We start from the raw sequence: 21,528 nt of genomic DNA, 5'->3' as shown, positions 1-21,528 counted from the left end.
TAGGTCGGTTTGTCCGCAAACTGTTGGAGAAGCCGCGGTATTGACAACTTTTTGCTTACTTTTACGGACTGTAGTTGACAAACAACAAGCCTACAATTACGTCTACTACATACATATATATATATATATAAACTAGAAAAAAAAAAGTTGTTTCATATGGTAGCTTGTGTGTATCGATTCAGCATTCGATGTGTATAGGTTTCTGCAGTGGCAGAAATTCATCCTCGTTCGCTTTATATCGTTCGACTTTTACCACGAGTGCTTTGCTAATGCGTGAAGTTACTAGAGTCTGCCTACAAATCTGCTTCGACTTTTTCTCAGGTACATTACTATTATATTGTCTAGTGGTACTGAATTTCAGACTCATTAGCAAGTGGCGTGCCGGCAAGGTATCTCCTTGTTCGTATTCTACCTGCGGCTAGCTGGCCGTACTGCCGAGTTTAGTCATGCATAAAATGGGCTGTCTTCAACAGCAGTGATAAATAGGTTGTCCTGGCCTTTCCTATAAGCACTGAAGTAGTCAGGAAACCCCTTTGCCGAAGTTAACGCATGATGTTTTCTTCGGCAGAGCGAAACCTTGGCACTAAAAAAGCGTATTCTTCGATATTGGAGACGAGACAGGCAGCATGGAACGTAGAGAAAACGAAGGACCACCGAAAAGCAACAAGCATGTATGAGACGAATGGCTTTTACATTTTCCAGATACACATTGAATGTACTCGTACAGCTTCAGCTATACACTGCCGTACCTCAAGACACGAGTAAAATTATACGTAGTTACGTCCGTTGAACGTATATTATTGTCAAAAAGCGTAGCATTCGATGTTTTCACGCAGCTTTTTCAATCGTACGCTTGTGATTCTATCAAAATAAAACTGGTAGATTCAAGCTGGCACATATTTATATACATGTTATTAAAAATACTACTTACGACAATGAACGTCTAAAGAAAAATAATCACAACTCGAGTGCAACATGTTTATTAACTAGGTTTACATGTAGGTATATGAGCTCGTAGTAAGCTCTATCTGCAGCCCGATAAATCGTAGCGTTGTCAGATAGACCTGATTTTGTAACGCGGTAGTTTTTTTTTTTTACTACTTGTCATCCATCAATAGTTACTTATTAATCCCAAACAGAGAATATCTACTTTTCTTTCGACGGCGACATATTCGATTGTTGGTAATCGTTCGCTTTAGAAACCAAGTAGATTTATAACAAATGAATAGTATTTTTTTAATTTTACAATATTTTATCTATTTAATATTTTAATTTACAATATTTATTTAGTTAATAAGAAGATCGCCACAATATATCAGCTTACCGAATCAAAAATGAAACTTCACACCATTTCGAAACAAATTTAGGTATTATTCGTACGTGAATTTTAATAAAATTATTATATTTAAGAAAATTATTAACTAAGCAGTTAAGGCGACGACGAAAGGTGAAAGACCGCTCCTTACTATCCTATTTCTACTTTATTTAGCACAATAGAATACTTATAGGGTTGTGTAGTGGACCTAACACCTCCAGCGCGAACTATAGGGGCCCGGGAAACTTTTGGGTATTTCTGCAAACTAGCGAATTTACTCTTCTCTGTTATTATGCATACTTTGACAGCCAGAATTACTCTTAATTAGTTAATTTTTCCTTAACAGACTTATTTTAGCTAATTAATTAACCAATTACGGAATTTCAAGGACAACAAATGCCGACTTCCCTCCGTAAATAGGTACATGTTTCAATTTGGTTTAACCTATCGTTTTTTAAAATAATATCCTTTCGACCCGTATCTTTTCATTGCCTCTTTATTTGCAAATAGCAATATATCCACTGCAGACTGCAAAATCACTTCGAGAGAGCAGTTTTGTTTGTACACTTAACTATTCGTTTACGAGTTCAGATGGAAAATAAAATACTTATCATATCAATTGTTAAGTGATATTTTTTGTCATGTTCCTTTAACAGGAAGCCGTACTTGGGTTTCCAATAATCCGGGGCTGTAGGTTCGACTCAGTCATATATTCCTCCACTGTCGAGCCACTGGTTTATTATTGTCAAGCCGCTGACATTTAATAGCGCTGCTTTTGAGCCGAGGCTCTTCCGCTTTCCATGCGGCTCTGAGGGCGCCGACCCCTTGAGCCAGTGGACGTTGAGCGAGCGTTGTTCACCTCCACCCACTCAAACATTGAAGGTTGTACACCGCCAGCTGAGGTCTGCCGTCGTGTCGCACCCTGATCGGGAGCCTTGTAAACGACTTTGAGCTTATTCTTGTTGTCTAGAATAATTTCTCCATCCAAATAAACCTCATTTATGAAGCTTAAGAGCCGATCCACCTGCACATAGTTAGAAAGATGCCACGTCAAACGGAGTATAGGGTCCGCTAAAGCGAAAACTAGCGTGTATGTTGCACAATACGTATTTGTCAGATTACCTTTCGCTTCTTAAAGCATTTATCCAGCTTTGTTTCTACTCGGACAAAATTATACGGTAGCAGTATTTTTCTTGTATTGCGTACAATTACAACGTTTGTATCAAAGCTAATGAAAAGCTAATAACAACGTTCAAGAAGTAGACCTTTTCAGGAAGAGAATGAACTTGTGACTCGATCGTCATGGGCTGCTCGGTAGTTCTTCCATTTCCTCGGCTCATTCCAAAAAAGCCCTTGAATATAATAGTCATGTACAAAGTTATCAGTATTCACCTATTCGATGTTCAACATCATGCATTAGATTTTTATGACTTCGGGATGAAACGATCTAATCTTACAGAGATAGCATCCTGTAATACCTACCTTGACCTTTCGACCCATGAAGCTGATGATCTCGTAGTCATTACATTGTTTTTCTATATCCGCTTTGACTGACTGGAACGAGCTAATGATCAGTGTTACGAAGAGATTGAGAAGTATCACCGACGTGATGAAGGCGAATACGAAAAATACAAGGGGTCCGATGACCGGTGACGCCATTGAGATCTCGTCAAACTTGAATTGGCCTCGTGCCATGTCGAAACATGTTTCCGCCGATGTAACGAAACTTGAAAACTCCTTCATTTTGGTCCCTAGCACGATGTAAAACACCTGAGTGAATGCGAGGAAAATCACCCAGAAAACAACGAAGAACGATGACAGATCCTTCGAGCATTGCGACAGTGTCGAATAAAGTACGCCGATCCGCTTGTTGAATCGAAGTAGCTTCGTGAATTTGAGAATTGAGATAAAGATTAGGAAGCTCATTAGGTAGCCGAATACTTCGTCGACGGCCGCCACCCGCTGCAATTTTATGTAGGCGTTGCCGTGTGACCGTTCGAATATTTTGAGAATTTTTCTTGTCATTGCCATACGCGATATGTAGAAGAACATGCAGGCATAGCTAAGACCTAGAACAACGAGTTCGGTGATATTCCAGTACGAGCGGAAGTAATCTATCCGCAATGCTCGAAAACTCTTTGCCTCACGCACAGTGAAGTATATGATAAAGCCGATAAAGGAAACTTCGCAGAGGAGCACAAATAGGCCAAATCCTTGATGGTAGCGCATCAGCCGAATGCCATCTATTCGGTAATTGGGTATAATTCCGCCGCCCGGATGAAATTCGGCCACAATTGTTACTACACCGAATAGGTTCACCTGTTGATAATATAAAATAAGCAAACTTTACTTGGCTAGATACAGTAAAACGTACTGCGTAGGTATGAGACGCCAAGTTCGACGAACGCACGATTCCGTCTCGTAAACTATTGTCTTTTACCTGCGCGTTGTAAACGGAGAATTCGATGAATACAGCACGGGTCCCTCCGTCAATCCAGTTGGACACCTCAAGTTCATTTATTCGCTTGATAATGCTTTCCTTGGTACCTCGAAGACGCATAATATAACCACCACCTAAATGGAATGGTAATAATTAGTAGATAATAGATAGTTAGCTACGTTGCATGACTGCGTTTCAATAAAAAAACAAGTAATTACGAGTAAATCGCTCTGAGAGCCGACTAGATAACAATCTAATATCAGTTAAACAATAGCTTTACGCTGTAGAAGTATCATTTTTATCAACAGAAGTTAAAAGCAAATTTCGCTCTACATTATTTTGGTAGCAGAACCAAAACGCACACTCATTTGCACCGCATATATAGTATACCTCCGTAAACATCGAGTTTTCCCCAAAATGGAAGTCCGTGGAGTTCTTTGGCCTTCTTATGTCTCCATTCCTCGTCTGTTAGATTAGCTGGATTGAATAGGATACTATGATTTTTGGCCATCGAAACCCACTTAGGGTGATAGTGTTTTTTGTCTTCTTTGATCAATGAAGACTGTCCTCGACATTGACTGACCACGTTCCGCATCAGTTTCTCCACCTTACACGAATCTATAATTAATAGAGTAAAATAATTAACGATGTGCAATAATAATAATAATAATAAGGAGCGAGTTCAATGTATGCGAAAGGTATTGTAATTATTTTCATCATTGGCTTCAATACTTCACTCCATCGACTAAGTATTGCATCACGAGTCCGATGGTCGGTATTATTTAGTTGCGTTCACGAAGTATGGAATAGTTATTTTCTACCGACAGTGTTCTTCTTGGTCGATCAGATCGCTTAGCACTTGTCTAATTGAAGGCTGTGAAGCTTTTTTCCACACCGTGTGAATTTGTGAAGATAATTTTCAAAACCGCCATTGCTAGTCAAGTAACGTTCGTGCTAGTAAAGCATAGTCTGCTCTACATCACTTAATCCTCTCGTATTGTGCACGTCAAGATGAAGTTAAAGTAGGTATCTTAATCGTTCTGTTTCATCGTTCGTGAGCCACGTAATACGTTTTGTGCTGACACTTACTTGGTTTGGCGCGTATCTGCCTCATAACAGCATAGCCCATGATACGATTGACTCGGTCGTTTATGAATCCACGTAGACCGAATGGCTGTTGACCGTTGTACCATTCTCCCACTTTCAGCTGAGGCACGACCGTTTCGCGAACGTATTTGTACAACCCGTCGGTCGATGAAAGCTGCAAAGGGAAACGTTCGCATGTATGTACAATGGAACGTGCTGAAACGTGTGTTTTCTGAAAGTATTTATTATAGGTGCACTGTACAATAAAGAAAAAAACTGAGCATTTGGGATCAATTGAGACACTTTCAGGAGGCACTGCTTGTCATAGAGGACGTGCGCTTCTTCGGACTGAAAAAAAATCAGATTTTTTTAGCATAAATCATTTATGGTGGAGACAAAGGATTTGTGCTTTAGGTATTAGCGAACATTAGTTATTGTGCATTTTTGGAGCACTAATCCTTTCTACATCCATATAAATTAGAAACATTTATGGTTGCCCGAAGTCGATCATGTACATGGAAAGCCCGATTCTACACGGTTCCTGAACGGTCTGAAAATGGAATCCATAAGGCGAAGTAAATAATCTACGATAGGGATTAAATTATAGAGCTTGAAACTTCGCTTAAAAGTAACGCAGAAACAAATAGTAGAAAATACCATTTTGGATGAGGAAGTTTAATAAGAATGAAATTAACAGTTGTTTGTAGAGAGGCGCACTCAGCTGCCTACTTCTTGCGCTTTCTTTTAATATGATTTGTACTATTTGCAATTGTAGTCTAATGTCAGCATAACGTTTAAATATGCTAGGTCAGTCGGACGGACAAAACACGATCATGAAGAATGTGCTAAGAAGCATTAAGGAAAAGAAGAAAAAGTTTCACCTCCTGAATATTTGTCTTCCTTTGGATGCAGCCTATAAACGAGCACAATAGTTTCTCCCGGACTTTATATATCATTTCACTCCTAGTTGAAGTACGGTGTATACCCAACGTATACAAACCTCCATAAATTTAGCGTTCTCGATGAACTCGTTCTTGAGGTTCATCTGCATCCAATATGCGTTAGGATCACGATTTCCATATGATAATACGGTAAGTAGCCAAAGGAAGAGTAGATACGAGAAAATCTCACGTAAGATGGCCGACATTTTTAGTTCTCGCATCCTTTCCTCGCGAACGCCATCGAGATCACCCTTTTGCGGCGGTTTATACTGCCGACGACGCGCGCTACCCGCAGATGTACCAGCTGCAATGAAACAATCCAACTAACTATTATATTACTAGTCAGGTTGTTACATAAACTTTTAATGTATACTGAAACGTTTAAGCGGACATCGATCAGAGAACGCGTTGAGTTGCTGATTCCATAATAGCTAAATGTAAATTAGTCGAATCACGAAGGTTTTATAATGATCGCAAATTTATATCTAAACTCAATAGACAAAAAAAGTCAGCTTTCAGAATTTAAATTTCGTTTAATCCGCCCCGAAATGTTGTTGGTCCAACTCTGAGGTAGGAATTTTATTGAAATTTCAGGTTGTCGCCTGTTTTTCTGTCGCTACAAATTGAAGTAGAGGATAGAAATGCCGAACCGAAGGTGATTTGTGTCCGCACATATATCATATGATTTCGTCAAATCGGTCGTACCTTTATTAAACAAAGGGGCAAATGGTGTAAAGGAGCAGAATATGGTATCTTTATGTATAATCGATGCAATGGCGACTATTGTTCTAAATCTTCTAACATTAGTAAATGCTTTAATACTGCATTGGTAAGCTTAATGAAAACATCGTGACTAGTCGCGTACGGATCGTATGATCATTTGAGAAAAAACTACTAAGATAATTTCGGTCCGAAAAATTTCAATTTTCAATTAGAAGTACCGTTGCGACTTCTGTCCGATTAATATCCCGGCAATTTCAAAAAAAGTGCACCGTTCCAATTATACTCTTTGACCACTTCAGACATCTTTCAACACCGTTATTATTACCATGTTATATCTTATTATTAACATGTTTATATCTAAAATGATCAAGTTAAGGACGCGTTGTTCCATTGTGCGTTTGACATGGCACAACTATTACTTTTTCAGTATATTTTCAAGTGCTATTGTGACTGCTTTTTACGATAGTACCTTTGAAACGGACTATAGAAAATTCAGTTTCTCCATGCGTTACCACTTGCTAACTCACCAAAATAATAGTTTACGAATATAGTGGCTTCTAGATTCATGGTAGCGTAAGTAGCAGGACTTTTTCAAACAAAAGCTGGGTAGTATTGCATTTAAATGATGCCATCTCGAAATTGTAATTATGCTTTCCTGCTGCCCTTAAAACATACCAGACTGAAAAAATCTTCCAGACAGGTTCGTGAAATTAAAAAATAACCGTTCGTTTACATTGTCAAGTATTTTTTTTCAAAATCAAAGGAAACACTGTACACTGACAGTCGATTGAGATCGTACGTGGAAAACAACGCAGGCCTTCACCAGTAACTTTCCTGTATCGAAAAGGCTATGCATTTGTTGTTATGAGGAACAACTGGCGTATAGACACACAAAGGCAACGAAAGGTCCGGCTGACGATTAGGTCTATCGACATCGGGTGCCCTTCGAAGCCAATCGAAAATGACAGTGAGACGAAACAGTTTCTGCACAAATGGCCCCCAATGACTAGAGAACTGTTGCTGAATCGTATGTAGCACTAGAAGAAATCAGTCTCGTAACTGAGGCTAGCTTGAGAAGGAGACGTGTCGGTCACGCAAGAGCGCAAAGGGACAGTACAAAGAAGAAATCAATGAATATCCTGTCAGGAGAGCATTACGGCTGTGGAAATACATTTTTGTCGAATTTTACCTAGCAAATGTATTTACAGGTTTATAAACAGGTTTACTTTGATATATATATATATATATATATATATGTATGCTTCTTTCAAGCTCAATATTTCGAGGGAAACGTTTCCGGTTTGTCACGCGATTGTTACTTTTGGCATGAAGGTACGCGAATGTGGTTGTTGGCAGTGAAAAATGCTCTATATGGCTGAAGTCCCGCTGATGCGGATGCAGTCCAGCTCGTCACTTAAACATTAACTTCAATTCATTTATTGATTCTAAACAATATGGGCCCGAGTCACAATCGCAAAATAATCGGTCGCTTACAATGGTAAAGTCCGGCTGAACCGGCGAACGCTTCTTCCTCGTCGTCGTCATCTTCCTCGTCCTTCTGCGGCAACTTAAACAGCGCTGATAGAATTATGGCTGTCATAAACACCTGCAACGTCCGTAAAGTATTGAATCAACATTTTTGCCCTAGCAAATCCATGCATAATGGTCCACCCCAAGCAAAGCGGTTGTTGAAGCCGTAAGCGAACAGCTAAGCCAATCTTCCTGAATTTAGAGAATAATTTATTTTTAGGTTCTGATTACGACTATTTCGAAATACATTTCAATAGAAATACAATAGAAATAAGAACTCAGCAATGGTGGGCACCAAAAGAGAAAGATAGGCGCTATCCATCAAACATTTTACGAACGCTAATGCAATGTACTACCTAAGTGATTGGCCTGCGTTTTCTTTGCCTCTAGCCTCTAAGGATGTCTTGAGTGGCTTTTACATTGGTCCTGGTAAACAGGACACAAGTAAAAGCCATGGAAAACGACTTTTGACAGGGCTAATCAGTAGTGAATGTGTTGCACAGAAGACGCCATTCGATAATCAGGCTTATGGTGTTGCAAAGAATGGAGAGCCTAAGTACTGCTAACTACCGATCTATTTTCTCTGCTATTTTCCTCTAGCTTTTGAAACTCTGATTTCCCGAATTGTCACAAGTGTTCTTTGTGTAGCAGTGAACAGTCCCTGCATTGCGATTCAAGCGAAGCTTTACACCAAGCGCCAGTTTGTCTTATATAAGACAAACTGGCTTCATACGGATAGTGCCCTCAAGCTCTAATGCTTAACTTTTAAGTTATTTGTTGGATTGTTTGCTTAGCGCATATCTTTGCTGAGTGACTTGTGTAGCATTTGTAAGAAGGCACTAACTTCAACTGTTTGATGACCTACAGATCGAGACAGATACAGAGGCATCTTGTCACTGATCACTGCAAGTAACCTTACCCGTGGCGAACATGTTTAAATATATGGTCCGCACGAGAATCCATATATTTGCATCTAGACATAATAAGACCTGGTCACATTAGCTTAAACTAAACCTTCTTCTGAAAATCTGTGCAGTAGCATTGTGTTCCAGTACGTTAAGTTAAACAGCTTGGCTAGATCCATCGTTCATTGATATGTTGCTCGCTAACGGCTTTTGAAATCTCCGGACTGTTGAAAGTTTAAACGTGGATAGGAACGGTCGTTGAGTCAGCAACGTTAATATCTAAAAACGGTATTTAGGCTTTGACAATGTTTCTGTGGCGAAGGCTGGTAATGGCTGCTGTTTAACCGATGCTGGAACGCTTATTTTTGCTAGAATATTAGCATGCCCAAGACGGGCCCAAACGGGCCGATTTCTTGCTTTATCGGACTTTTTACCCGAAGTCAAGCTCTATCTAATAGTGTTTAAATAGGCTCATTGAATAGGATCGTACTGTACATGAAATGTACGCGGTTCAAAGCTACCAGGCCGAGTTAAACGTCTTGTCAGTTGAGGCATCTGCGTGTAAATTAGTGAGTTAAACAAAGTGTTGACGGAAAAATGTGCACTATCATATTTTAGTGGCCACTTGAAATTTAGAGAGGAACAAAAGTTGCATTACCTAGGCGTAAGTAACTCGAAATTCAAGGTCGTAAATTACAATAGAGCTTGAATGAACCGTTGCGACTTAATGAAACGTTTGTACAAACTAAAAATGTGTCGTCTCGAAGTGTTATTATTTATAATATAAGACTAAAACTATATTAATCCGGATAGCTATCTACCATTCAGTCCTGAAGCGCAGGAAACGGAAGGAAAACCAAGCATTTTACTCTTTATCCCAGCCATTTGGGCTCAGTGCCATCGCGTAAAGAGTCAGATCGGACCGAGCACTTAAAATTAAGTTGTTGGCACTGCTGAACTTCTCCTTTGCATAAATTCTAATTTCTGGAGCAATAGGCGTAATAATGTAAAACTTGAAATGAAAATGCCGCCATTGCATTGATGTTTTTCCATAACACGATACTACAAATTGATTACATGGGCATCCCTTAATTAAAAACTTTTCAACCGTGTTGTGAGCCACCGACGAGCGTAAGCTATCCTAGTATTACATAGACCCTTCTTCCTTTTATAACAACAATAATAGTTTGTATTATTACTACTTTAATCGTTATATTTATAAATATCACTTTATATGGAAGAACTCTAATTTGCAGTGTTTCGCTATCGGCTGTTTGTAGATCCGGCACCTTGATTGGTTGTGTTACGAGGACAGATGTAAAGAAGGACACCAGGAGTGACGTGATCCATTTGCGCGTTTTCTCGTCACCAAATTGGACTCCGTATGCCCAGATGAAGAAGACCGAGGTAAAGATCGATGTCAGGCATATGAACCAGGCCACATACCTAGCAAACGATAGCGCAGAAAAGCCTTTATTCAGAAAATGCATAAAACTAGGCCGCGCGCGCCTTATAAAATAAAACCACTTACTTAGGCAGTGTATTAAATGATGCGATTAAAGGATCCATATACTTAATGCCATGCCATACCATACCATAGATGCCCTGGGTCTATAGTAAACAAAGGAAGTTAATCGAGATTGATATGTTATTCCTCACAACAGATACAAATACACTATTTTGGGAGGTTTTCGTATGACGCTAAAAAGTTTCCTAAAAAAACTGGACGACTTATGCTTCTTATAATCCGTCCTGAATTCCGAATTACACCAAAGAACGCAGAACAATATTTCAAACGCGCCTGTATGCAACATTTAGCTGGTAAACTAATGCTAATTCCTAATGGCCGCCAGTACTTATGTAAATATACCAATTACGCCAATAAATATGCATATATATATATATATAGAATTATAAGTTCCCGACTATCGGTATGTGTACAAGGGCAAAGCGAGTACGTCTTGCCAGTCCGGGACAAGGCTAAACCTTTTTTTTAGTGAGGTGGCAGAGGTCGCGAAAAAATTGTTCGAATATCTGACTGATAGGGAATCGCCCCCCACGGTACGGTTGGGGCTGAAGAGTACGAGCGGCTTCCGAAGGAATGAAAATGGCGACCGGAGTTGACAGAGGGGCGGGTGTATGGACTGGTTTGATTTAGAAATTGGTGCAGAAGAGACGCGGAAGTTTTTAAACAAAAGTGCAAGAACGCTTTCCCTCGAAGAAAGCAGGATCGCCGCGAAAATTATCTGTCGGTACAGGGAGGCTGTGCAAGATATGCAAGAAGTTCGTGGATACTAACCGGTTCCTGCTAGAGGCTCTGAGTGTAACGTTCAAGTTTTCGAACGAATTTTCTTGGGCAGTACTTAAAGAACGGCCAACTCAGCATTGTTTATTTGTTTTGTGACCGGAGCGTGGGTGAGTTCATATGCTGAGTTGTTCGGGTGCTTCAAAAATATATGCCAGAGGAGTCTGGCAGCAATGGCTGAAATGAATTATGCTAGTTCTCCGTTATGCGAATACCGTACGATTCGAAATCTGGAGTGGTACTCGGACCCTGAGCCAGCACACCAGCACAAACCTCTATAATATTGACCTTGTGACGCATGAAATTAAGAGTACTGGTAAGTATCAGCAATCGCTGTACAAGAAGACTATTTTGACAACTTTCTACTCGAGAAAGGCGTCTGGGACAAAAAATCGCGACCCGTACTTCCGCGGGCACGGAAGTCTTGGGATTTTTAGTTGTTTTTGAGGATCATCTAAAAGCGCAAAGCTGTTCGTCGTCTAATGAAACAGTGCTTCTCCAGTAGAGGAATTTAGGCTAGGACACGTGCGTACATACGCAAGTGCTATCTACGCGGACAAAGCCGCGAAAGCAGTGAACGATTTTTTACTTTTCGCGTCAGTGGAACTTCGTCATAAATCGTGAAGTTCAATTTTTGTTGATTTATAACATTACTGTCATATGTGAGCGCTTTTCACTAATCATCAATCGTTTTAACAGTAGTTCTATTTCGTTACGAGCTCTGCAGGTGGAAATAGGATCGAATTAATTTTTTTTTACGTCAATTCGTGTGGCATTCAAACATTTAGCTCTTTTGTGACTGACGTTTTTGGTATCGTAGTACATAGCTGCGTCCTTATAATTTCTCAGACAATTTTAACCGAAGCCACACTTCCTAGGTTTTAAGACTGCTCCTGTTGTGTCCTTGTCTTCTAGTTGTAGTTTCTCTAAGTTCAGAGCGTAGCTGATCCTAATAGGACGTTGTCACAGTGTCCTGTTAGAGCCAAAATACCGCAACAACGTGTCCCGAACGGATGAATAACAGATGCACAGTTTCACTTAGAGCTCGAGCTATATTCATACGGAGGAAATACTTGAGACTTGTCGCATTGTTTATAGTCGATAGTCACAAACCGCTCACAACGAAGCTGAAATTAATCTGATAATGAATGAATTTAACAGTTTAACCTATAGTTCAACGGAAGAAAAAAGATTTTTGATGCCTGGTCACAGTGGATCGCGCATCGTATATGTACGACGACAACAGCAAGAGCGTGTTATAGCTAAAGTAGGAGTTTTTAAGACCTGCTGGTACCTTCCCCGACCTACTCGACTTTTGTTGCGTCCCTTCTCTTCACGACAAACTCTGATGTGACGATTCAAACAGAACCCTTTCAGCACTGTTCAGGCTACGGTCACGCATCAGCTGAAGCATGACTCGGGCTATTCTAATACATTTCTTATCATACGGTCCACGATATGTAGCTGCTGGTCCTAACGACAACGCGTCATTTACAAAATTCTTCGGTCAAACAAATGTTTATTAGCATCGCGCGCAAACAATAGCGTGCACATATATATATATATATGTATATGTATGTGCATGATATAAAGCCTTCAGGATTTATAATTTTTATCAAGATTCATTGTACAGTTATATTCTGCTTGCAAATACTGTATTTGTCAGCAATTTCATTACTCAATCAATCGAACCTCCTCAGTATATGGCTCGTATGTCCCGTTCTTAAAGCGTGAATCAGGTTTTAGTAGACGATATCCAATAGATAGGATCTGCGTATAAACAACAAGGCAATTTGATGCTTACCTGCACCAGTATGGAAGAGTTCTAGTTTTTTTTGCTTTTTTTTTCTGTTCCTTTTTGGCTGCGGCGATACTATTGAGATCGGTTACGCTTCCATCCTTCGTTTGCATCAAATCTGCAAGATAATCTCAATGCGTTTATTTTATATTGTAAGTCGTGCTGAAATATTTGATAGTTTTACTTTTTTTTTTGTTACAATCTGCATCTGTATAAAAGAAATCTAACTTTCTTAAGATGCTCTAACCTGTCGTGGAGTCTGTGGCCGGATTAGCTTTCCGTTGCCCTACTATCAACGAGTCTTTACGTTGCTTTCGAAGAGCTTCCACTATCCTGTTGGGCCGCTTCGTATGAAGCCGAGCTTTGCGGAAAAGTGTAATCATGAGAAAAGTGGGCGGGAACACGATCAGGTTGGCTAATACCCCCACGCCAACTTGCTCAGGCGATAGAGCGAACGGTCCTATATTCAACGTAGATGCTGTATAAAGTATAAATAGAGAAGATGACATGATTAAATGTTGTGTCGGAGATGAAACGAGGTATTCGAAGAAAAAGTACGCATCTAAAGTTGACTGGAATTTAAAATTTGTAGGGTCAACTAAAAAAAAATACTGTAGTTCCTTTTTTCGATACAGATACTGTTTTCGAATCGTTAAAACCACTATCTCATATGTATTGGGCAACACAGTTACGCTGTACAAAGTACGATATCGATGTGCCGTGCTACATTATGGTCGAACGCTAAACAATATTTAAAATTGGCGTGAAGAAGGAAACGAGAAATAGCTACATTTCTACTCGCTAAAACGATATATATACGCTCGTTTTGGACCATAACTTTATCCTATATGGATAGGAAAGATGACTTTTTAACCTCTGTTATATACTCATTGTTGGGAACCACTATAGACGAAAAAAAAAGGTGCTTTATAAACGAATAAAGCAGAGATTTTTACATCAAAACCTATCCAGATGCTCGACGCTAATACCTAAATCGTGCGTAAGGATCTCGTGCAATGCAGTAGACAACAAAACACGAGTACTGGTAAAGTAACTGAATATTATTTCAAATAGGACAAAGAGAAACGGGACTGCTTCCAATCGAGACCCGACATTGCCTTTCATCGAACTTCACACTGAAGCTACACTGAGCAGTGGAAACGTCGTATAAATGTAGCAAAATTTGCATTGTCTTTGAGCGCCCATAGTATCCAGAAAGTTCCCCATCGGCGTGCTAACATGCGCAAATGATCTGATTTGTGTGATCCGATAAAAGCATGGATAAATATAATGTGGTTTTTTGTTGCAGGGGCTAAAGCCATTCGGTGTTAATATCTGTCACGACAAAAGCCACGGAATGACGACCCATTTTAGCCGCTGCTTGCCATAATTTATGAGACTGTTATGCGAAATGCTGCCCACACTAAGTCGGTAGTCGAGTCCCCGTACACGTATCGTGTCGTTTGTCTGCAGGTCGAACATTAACCATATACATCTGTGACGTTGTGTGCGTCAATTGGTGACATACACTTTAATAACACGAAGTATTTTGTGAGGGGGTTTAGCTAGATATGTTTGCGTTTAATTTAAATAACTTCGTTATTAAACGGGCGAGCAACGTCAAGCAGATACAAGATTCTGAAATGCTACTGTCGTGTTTCGTCTTGTCGGCTATACCTTAGATCAACATCATCCTACAGCTAACTTACATGACGACCTTTCCCCGACTTAGCAAAATGCAAACAGATATAAATGGCTTTCGCTCACTCGGATTCGCGTGAGCTACGGAAGCTCGAAAAAACAATCGATAGCCCAGGATTCTTAGGAGCCGGTTAGCTAATAGAATCTCTTCCACACATGTGTAAGAGATTCTGTTAAGTGTACCTTATCACGATTCTAGTCCCTATACGTTGGCCTAGGTCTACATAACGCCATCTTTCATGGGCCTTGATTGTAGTGTCAAAAGCCTGAACAAGACAATCTACAGAATGGCTCATATATTGCTATGAACGTAAAATATCCCTACGTTAAAAAAACAAAATACTCTACAGCGTTAACATATCTGTAGCAAAGCAAAGGCCATACAACCGCATACGCAAAATACTCTCCTTATCAGTCCCAATTCAAGCCACGATCTAATACCTTCAGGTCCGAAAATATCTGTGAACAATGTTGCAGCTGCATATTCATACATAAACTGACCAGCTGCTGCATAAATTCATCCTGTGCAAAGTTGCACAGAGTACAAGTTAATTCTCTGGAATGAATGTAGAAAATGGTGGGCCGGTCGCTGTCAAGGCCGACTAGCCTAAGATACATTTCTGTGTTAATCCTCTAAGTATAAACAAGTGGATGTGTAATCCTTCCTTAATTTTTTTCGGTTAGTATGTCTTTTCCTTATCATAGGCCAGACTATAACACAGGCACAAGCAGTATGTATTAGAGCGTGCGCGTAGGGTCTTACCAGACGGTTTAGATGGTACACGTCCATACCACATCGCATTGACCAGCATCGATAAGTAAAGTAGGGCAATACAACAGGACACTCGTTGGCATCTGCAATTCAAAACCAGTAATAGGCATAACGATATTCTAGCTAACTTACTTGATCCTACTAAATGTATTCTAGTTCTTACTTACAGATAAGGATCATGTTGTCTGGTGGGAATCTTGTGAGCTGCTGCAGTTATCATAAGGATAATAATGGACTTAGCGCAAGCTACCAAGTGAATGCACATTGGCACGAATAAGGCAAACTTGAAAATAATGACCACCTTGTGAATCGGCTCTTTGGTGGCCGAAGGAACACTGAAAACCAAAGGTGTCCATCGGCAAAGTTCTTCTGAGATTTCAGTTGAAACAAATGGCTGAACTCAGTCGTCTCTTCTTTCCCTGAAATTTGACCAAATATCTATTAGTCGTATTGTACAATCATCACAGACATTGACCATGTGTCCAATGTACGACAATTCGCCCTTCGAAACGTCCCGTTCAAGTCTTGCTCTTAACAACAATTCTATATCTTAATAAGTTCCAGCTGCAAAGTACCTATCCACAAACGTATCATCATCAATCTTTCGTTTAACCTCATGTCCTAAGGTGGGCTCTTAACGATCCCGCTAGAAATAGAGCGATATATGTCCTGTAATAACTATATATAACCTCGCTTCAATCTTGATATCGTCATTACTAGAAATAGATATTTTAAATTGAAATATAACGTTCATTGCATGCAATTGCCAGTGGCAATTTAGCGACACTGGTTGCCACTAGTCGCCTACCTGCAACAGGAAGCAGTCGATCAACTTGGCCATCGTCCTTCTCGACAGCGAACCAACGATTGGCAATGAAGTCGTAACGGGCGTTGGTCTGTACGTCACGAACCGATATAAATCGCAGGTACCATGAACTAGACCAAGGAAAATAGTACAATAAAAGTTTTCGCTCGATAAAAAGCGTTCTCTTGAAGCTCGTACCTTAAAGACGTATACTACAATGCAATTTATTCTCAGTACTGTTACTTGTATAATAATAACCAATCTATTCGTTCATCCAAAATGAACTATCATTTGGAATAGCAGAGCAGTAAACGGCGAGGCTGACTTCACGTAATGATGCGCCTAGCCAGCCTTCGAATGCGTCACCCGTACCAATGAATACGACTCTTCAAGAATTCTCGTCTTATTTTGTAATTTAGAATAATTTCGTGTGAGTAAGTCTTCATTGACCGCAGCCTTTGTATGGCATATTTGTAATTAATTTTTTTGCAAATTGCCGAAAAAGGCAGTTTGACTGGCTACAAATCGAAAGAAAATAGTAGATTTTTTTTTATCCTACAATAACTTTGCTAGCTTGAAAGTTCCGCCATTTCAGTTGAAGCCTGACAAGTACGCTAGAGGTAGGCTTCCAAGTAGAGTAAGGCTTTCCAAGGTTTTTGTTTCTTCCAGTAAACAGCATTCTGGCAAAGCCACACTATAGTAACGATAAAAATCCCAACGTATGTAAAAATCATATTAGAAGATAACCAAACGAGGTAGCGCGTTAAGGGGAAGCACAACTGAAACGCTCGCAGTCGACTTTCGTGCCGTTAACAGCGGCAATTTGCCCCTGAACCATGGTAACCGAGTACTGATAAATACGATCATGAAAACCGCGTCGCAAGTCACAGCATGTTGGTTGGCCGTATCTTTAAACGGGGTAAGTCATCTTTTTGTGCAAATCTGAGTGATACGGGACTCATCTTATGGTGGATAAACTGTTTATAGGTCCCTGTTTACTTCATGTCCTCTAGAAAACACGGTGTTTTACAGAATTCGTACACAAGTCGACTCGAACGCTTACGTCGGTTCTCCATTGTTATGACGGTTAGAAGAGACCTTTGCATTTTCTGGGTAACGAGCTCGTCTAATGATCGTTCACTTGGTAACAACGTTATACCCAGGTAAGTAGAGAGACTGGCGTAATGAATTGCCATGTTCTCAAGCCTAAACGGATCTGTCGCGGCTAGCAAACTCTTGAAGGAATTTTCATTACATCGATTTTTCGTACGCTCCTTTGAGTCCAAGTTCGTCGACGTTTTTCTTGAAGGTTGCCAATTTCTTAAAGTCGACGCGGGTTCATGACAAATAAGACAAGATCATCAACACATAGACACAAATCTATCAGCGTTGCCTCTTGATCTCCTTCGGGAAATCATTAAGAACAGTAGTGGACATCGATACTCGCCTCGTGCTATTATTATGTATTTCTCAAAGGGGTCGAGTTCGAAAATTCCATCGTCCAGAATATCTTCGCCTATCTGAGAAACGTCTCTCGGTAGTGCTAGAGTATTTAAGATGATACTCGACTAAGAGTCGACTCAAGAAACGAGGGACCATGTCAGATGCGAATGAAAACTTAAAGGCTACTGAGGAACTAGCAATAATCGATCGGCTTTTAACAAGCGTTGACGCGGACTGCTAAAGATGCGCTGTATATTTTCCAAACGGGTCGTGTTAGTAAAGTAGGTGGAACGCTGCGGCCGAAAACCGTGTCGTTTTTTTGGATTAATATCTATGGGCTTAAGACCAATTATCTATGGGCGAAGACAACATTATTCTGCTTGATGGGTTGCAAAGCGCCAACTGTACTTCTTGACCTTTTTCCGCCCTTGCCTTACCGAGTTCTGGGTTTAATGAACTTCGATATACACATTTTGATGAATTCCACGAGAAACACAAAATGAAAAACACGTTTAGCTCTCATGTTTCATCTATGTTTACATTTTCGGATTTACATAATTGTTTTGGTGCCATTTGAACGAAGTGAAAATTCTACAAGGCTAGTTATATCCGTGTAACCCAAACAAACAATATGTTACATTTTAAGAATAACCTATACTAAGGAACGAGATGAGACGATTCGATGCAGGAGTATTCTAGGTTCCATTAGAACGAAATGTGTTGCTATTTTCCATGATGCTTTCCAATTTTATTCGAACAAATATCAAATCTTCAACATTATATCACAATAAATTAATTCGCTTACCGAAGTGGTATATGTTTAAAAAAATATATCATCTTGATCACTTACACGTTATTCAAGAAGGCTTCAAGTTACCGTAGTAACTTTAAACCGTAGTAAAGATTACCTTAATGTTACGTCGTTAAAGAGGTGAATAAGCACTGTTTCGGTCGGTGTACGATGCCTACGACATTCCAGAAGCTACGATCGTCCTGATCGATTACTACTATGATCCGGCTGAAATCTTTTTTTTTTGGCTTTGAGGTACAGTGGCTGGATACAATGGTTTTGTAAGATTACGCCATTGGTCAGCTGGCCGGTCCCATATTAAGAACGCGAATTAGATATATTAGCGTACTCACAAAACATAACAATGAAGGGATCTAATGTAAAGAAACAATTTTCTTCTAGGGGCACATGATAGCCTGTGTCGGCATTACCTAAATGGTTATCAACGCGGATCTTATCGGGCATGGCCATTAGGAAATCTTATAAATTTCATGCTACCTAGTTTTCCACTAACCTACCAAAGCCGTCAAGCAACAGATGGTATATATTATACATTTTAGTATGATTATTATTTCTAATCCCTGAAACGTGCGACCCGTTAATTACGATTGGGTGCTCAGAGGCGATTGGCTTTAGCAGCCCAGCTCGAGGGGACAATAGCGATAAGGCTAAATGAGCCAACACCATATAGGCCTGCGCATTCACTTTGGGTCGTTGTCAGGGTTAATAGGCTCCATATACTGTATACGGCATGCAGCTTAATCGACTCACCTAGCGACGATCGAAAAATATGTATCCCAGTCTCCTCTATAGCTCTTAGAGTTTCCAGCAATGGGTAGCTGATTACATTAGGGATACGAACTCAAAGCGAGACTTCGATATACTTCGAAACCAGGCGTCAGATTTAAGTGAATATTTATACACGAAATATTTATATTTCGTACTCGACATGTATCGACAACTCAATGAACTAATAGTGAGAAACGTTGCTCTAGTTACAACTTATTTGTCATTACTTATATCCCACGATTAGTCTACTGTTATGACGCTATTACTAAAGTAAAAATAGGTACCGGTAGCTCGGCTAGCTAAGTTTCTGACTTTGAAACGGGTCCTATTCCTTCAAGACTCGCAATGGAACGTATGTCCCGGAGTTTGAAGTCTGCGGATTTAGTATTAACAAATAAGCTGCATTCAAATTACATAGTCGACATCCGCATATATGTTTGCATATGAGTAACCGTTAAGCTACGTGTCTTCTACTGTATAGATGCATAGGAGTAGACCTGTTTTCAGCCTGTATGGTGTCAAGCAATGTAAAAGCTAAAGATAGATTTATACTTAGGATTTATATCCTAATAAGTATGTTTAACTTATTTTAGGAACAAGATAGATAAACGCATATTTCATTCAGGCTTTATGTCGCTTTTGATCGCAACCAATCCCTCCTAGGATTCAGCACTTAAACGAAAGTTATTCGCCAGAAGTAATCAATTTTAATCCTGGGCTCTAGTTTCCGTCTGTCGGTGCTACTACAGCAGCTTCTAGTTACAAGCTCCTCACGTCGAACCCCTATTGCTGTCACCGAAAACAGGCAGCGTCGTGCGCATAGCGTCACTGACTTTTCTGCTACCCGTAAAACTCTTGAGACTTAGAGCTCAATTTAGCGGATCTATTAAGAAGCCACGTAGACAGAGAGGGCTAACTTGATTAGAGAAGACCGCTTCAGCTCGCTGCAGGTAGAGATAGAGGCAGGACGTAAAGGAAAAGAGGAAGACAAAAAGCTACAGTCCGATTTGAGAACAGTGCCCGTTAGCCGACGCATTATCTGATAAGGTAACTTAACAAAATCACAAGTAAAGTGTATACTATATATATATATATATATATATATATATATATATATATATAGGATGCTAGGAATAAAGCAATGGCGGCCACAAAAACAGTATGCCAAACTTTTCTATTGAGCAGTTGCCACAGATCAGCATTTTGTACGGAAGGTACGAAAGATAGATAATGTGTCGAGAAACTTTTCCCGTAGTATACTCTTTCATTACAGTCAATTTCATTTGGAAGCACTAACTGACTAAACTGAATAAATATTCATGATGTTCGCGAATCAGGTAATCTGAAATAGAAATCTGACTTATGAAGATATTTGTGAGAGAGCTAACACAGGAGTCGCATTCTCAATGGATCAACTATTTCGTTTCATTGGGAAGTTACGAAAAGGAAATTGAACAACTTCATTTACTGCGTTCAGCAGTACAATTCGTACTTGAGAAAGTTTCACTAAAGGCAATTTTTTCAATCTGCTGTTCACCAAAATGCTCCTGCTTCGCCCAAATTCACATTACGGCATCACGGTTTACAGCCATATACGTAAACAAGTTAAATGTGTGTGTGAGAGATATAAGATACACATAAATCTAATTCTCTAATTAGGCTCACCGGAATTTTCCTTTGCCCGAGTTATCGTGCCAAAGACGCATATAGTTAAGCCGCCCGAGAGGTTTAGAGCAGGCCATTACGAATGTGTCCTGGCCGCCCCTGCGGAACAGTTTGCTTTTTGATTCACCGAAGGTTCGTGCATCCGTCTCGTCATCATCTCCACTGAGGATAAAGAAGATCCTCGAATCGGTGGCCGCTCCATCCTTGTCCCCTGTGTGTACTGTCATCTCATAAAGGTAATTGTCTCTGTGGTCGTTGTCAGGCAACGGATAAGCACATAGCTGCAAAACACGAAAGACATTGTAGGCTGTATAGCGACTATGCGGCTAATTAAACTACATACGAAAGTTTAACAGGCCTGCCGTCGATAGCAGAACAGCCTGAAATTAGCTGCAGGTCTCCTAATGAATTCCACATACATAAGTTGCGTTCTCAACATGCTTACCTCCTGCTATATTGAATTATAATGTTGTTTAACATTTATCCTATTCTTTGAAAGGCCCAATCTAAATCGTATGGG

General features: G+C 40.0%; 1 protein-coding gene across 1 annotated transcript in view; it reads right to left on the bottom strand.

Moving 5' to 3' along the window:
* Positions 1-964: 964 nt before the first annotated feature.
* LOC111269115 (polycystin-1) overlaps positions 965-21,528 on the bottom strand; it is an 81,846-nt gene continuing 61,282 nt past the window's right edge. The window contains exons 39-53 of the mRNA XM_086971981.1: positions 21,009-21,289; positions 16,325-16,452; positions 15,818-15,935; positions 15,508-15,599; positions 13,291-13,521; positions 13,050-13,161; positions 10,230-10,386; positions 8,000-8,111; positions 5,842-6,086; positions 4,845-5,016; positions 4,146-4,373; positions 3,756-3,889; positions 2,798-3,634; positions 2,581-2,667; positions 965-2,339 (exon numbers count right to left, since the gene is read on the bottom strand). Coding sequence (XP_086828107.1) covers positions 2,076-2,339; positions 2,581-2,667; positions 2,798-3,634; positions 3,756-3,889; positions 4,146-4,373; positions 4,845-5,016; positions 5,842-6,086; positions 8,000-8,111; positions 10,230-10,386; positions 13,050-13,161; positions 13,291-13,521; positions 15,508-15,599; positions 15,818-15,935; positions 16,325-16,452; positions 21,009-21,289 — 3,198 coding nt within the window. The 3' untranslated portion in view covers positions 965-2,075. The remainder of the gene's footprint in view (positions 2,340-2,580; positions 2,668-2,797; positions 3,635-3,755; positions 3,890-4,145; positions 4,374-4,844; positions 5,017-5,841; positions 6,087-7,999; positions 8,112-10,229; positions 10,387-13,049; positions 13,162-13,290; positions 13,522-15,507; positions 15,600-15,817; positions 15,936-16,324; positions 16,453-21,008; positions 21,290-21,528) is intronic.

Source organism: Varroa jacobsoni, unplaced genomic scaffold, assembly GCF_002532875.2.
Source record: "Varroa jacobsoni isolate VJ856 unplaced genomic scaffold, vjacob_1.0 scaffold_1356, whole genome shotgun sequence".
Taxonomy (NCBI): Eukaryota; Metazoa; Arthropoda; class Arachnida; order Mesostigmata; family Varroidae; genus Varroa; species Varroa jacobsoni.
The sequence above is the reverse complement of the archived record's forward strand: the minus strand, read 5'-3'. Positions and strand labels throughout refer to the sequence as shown.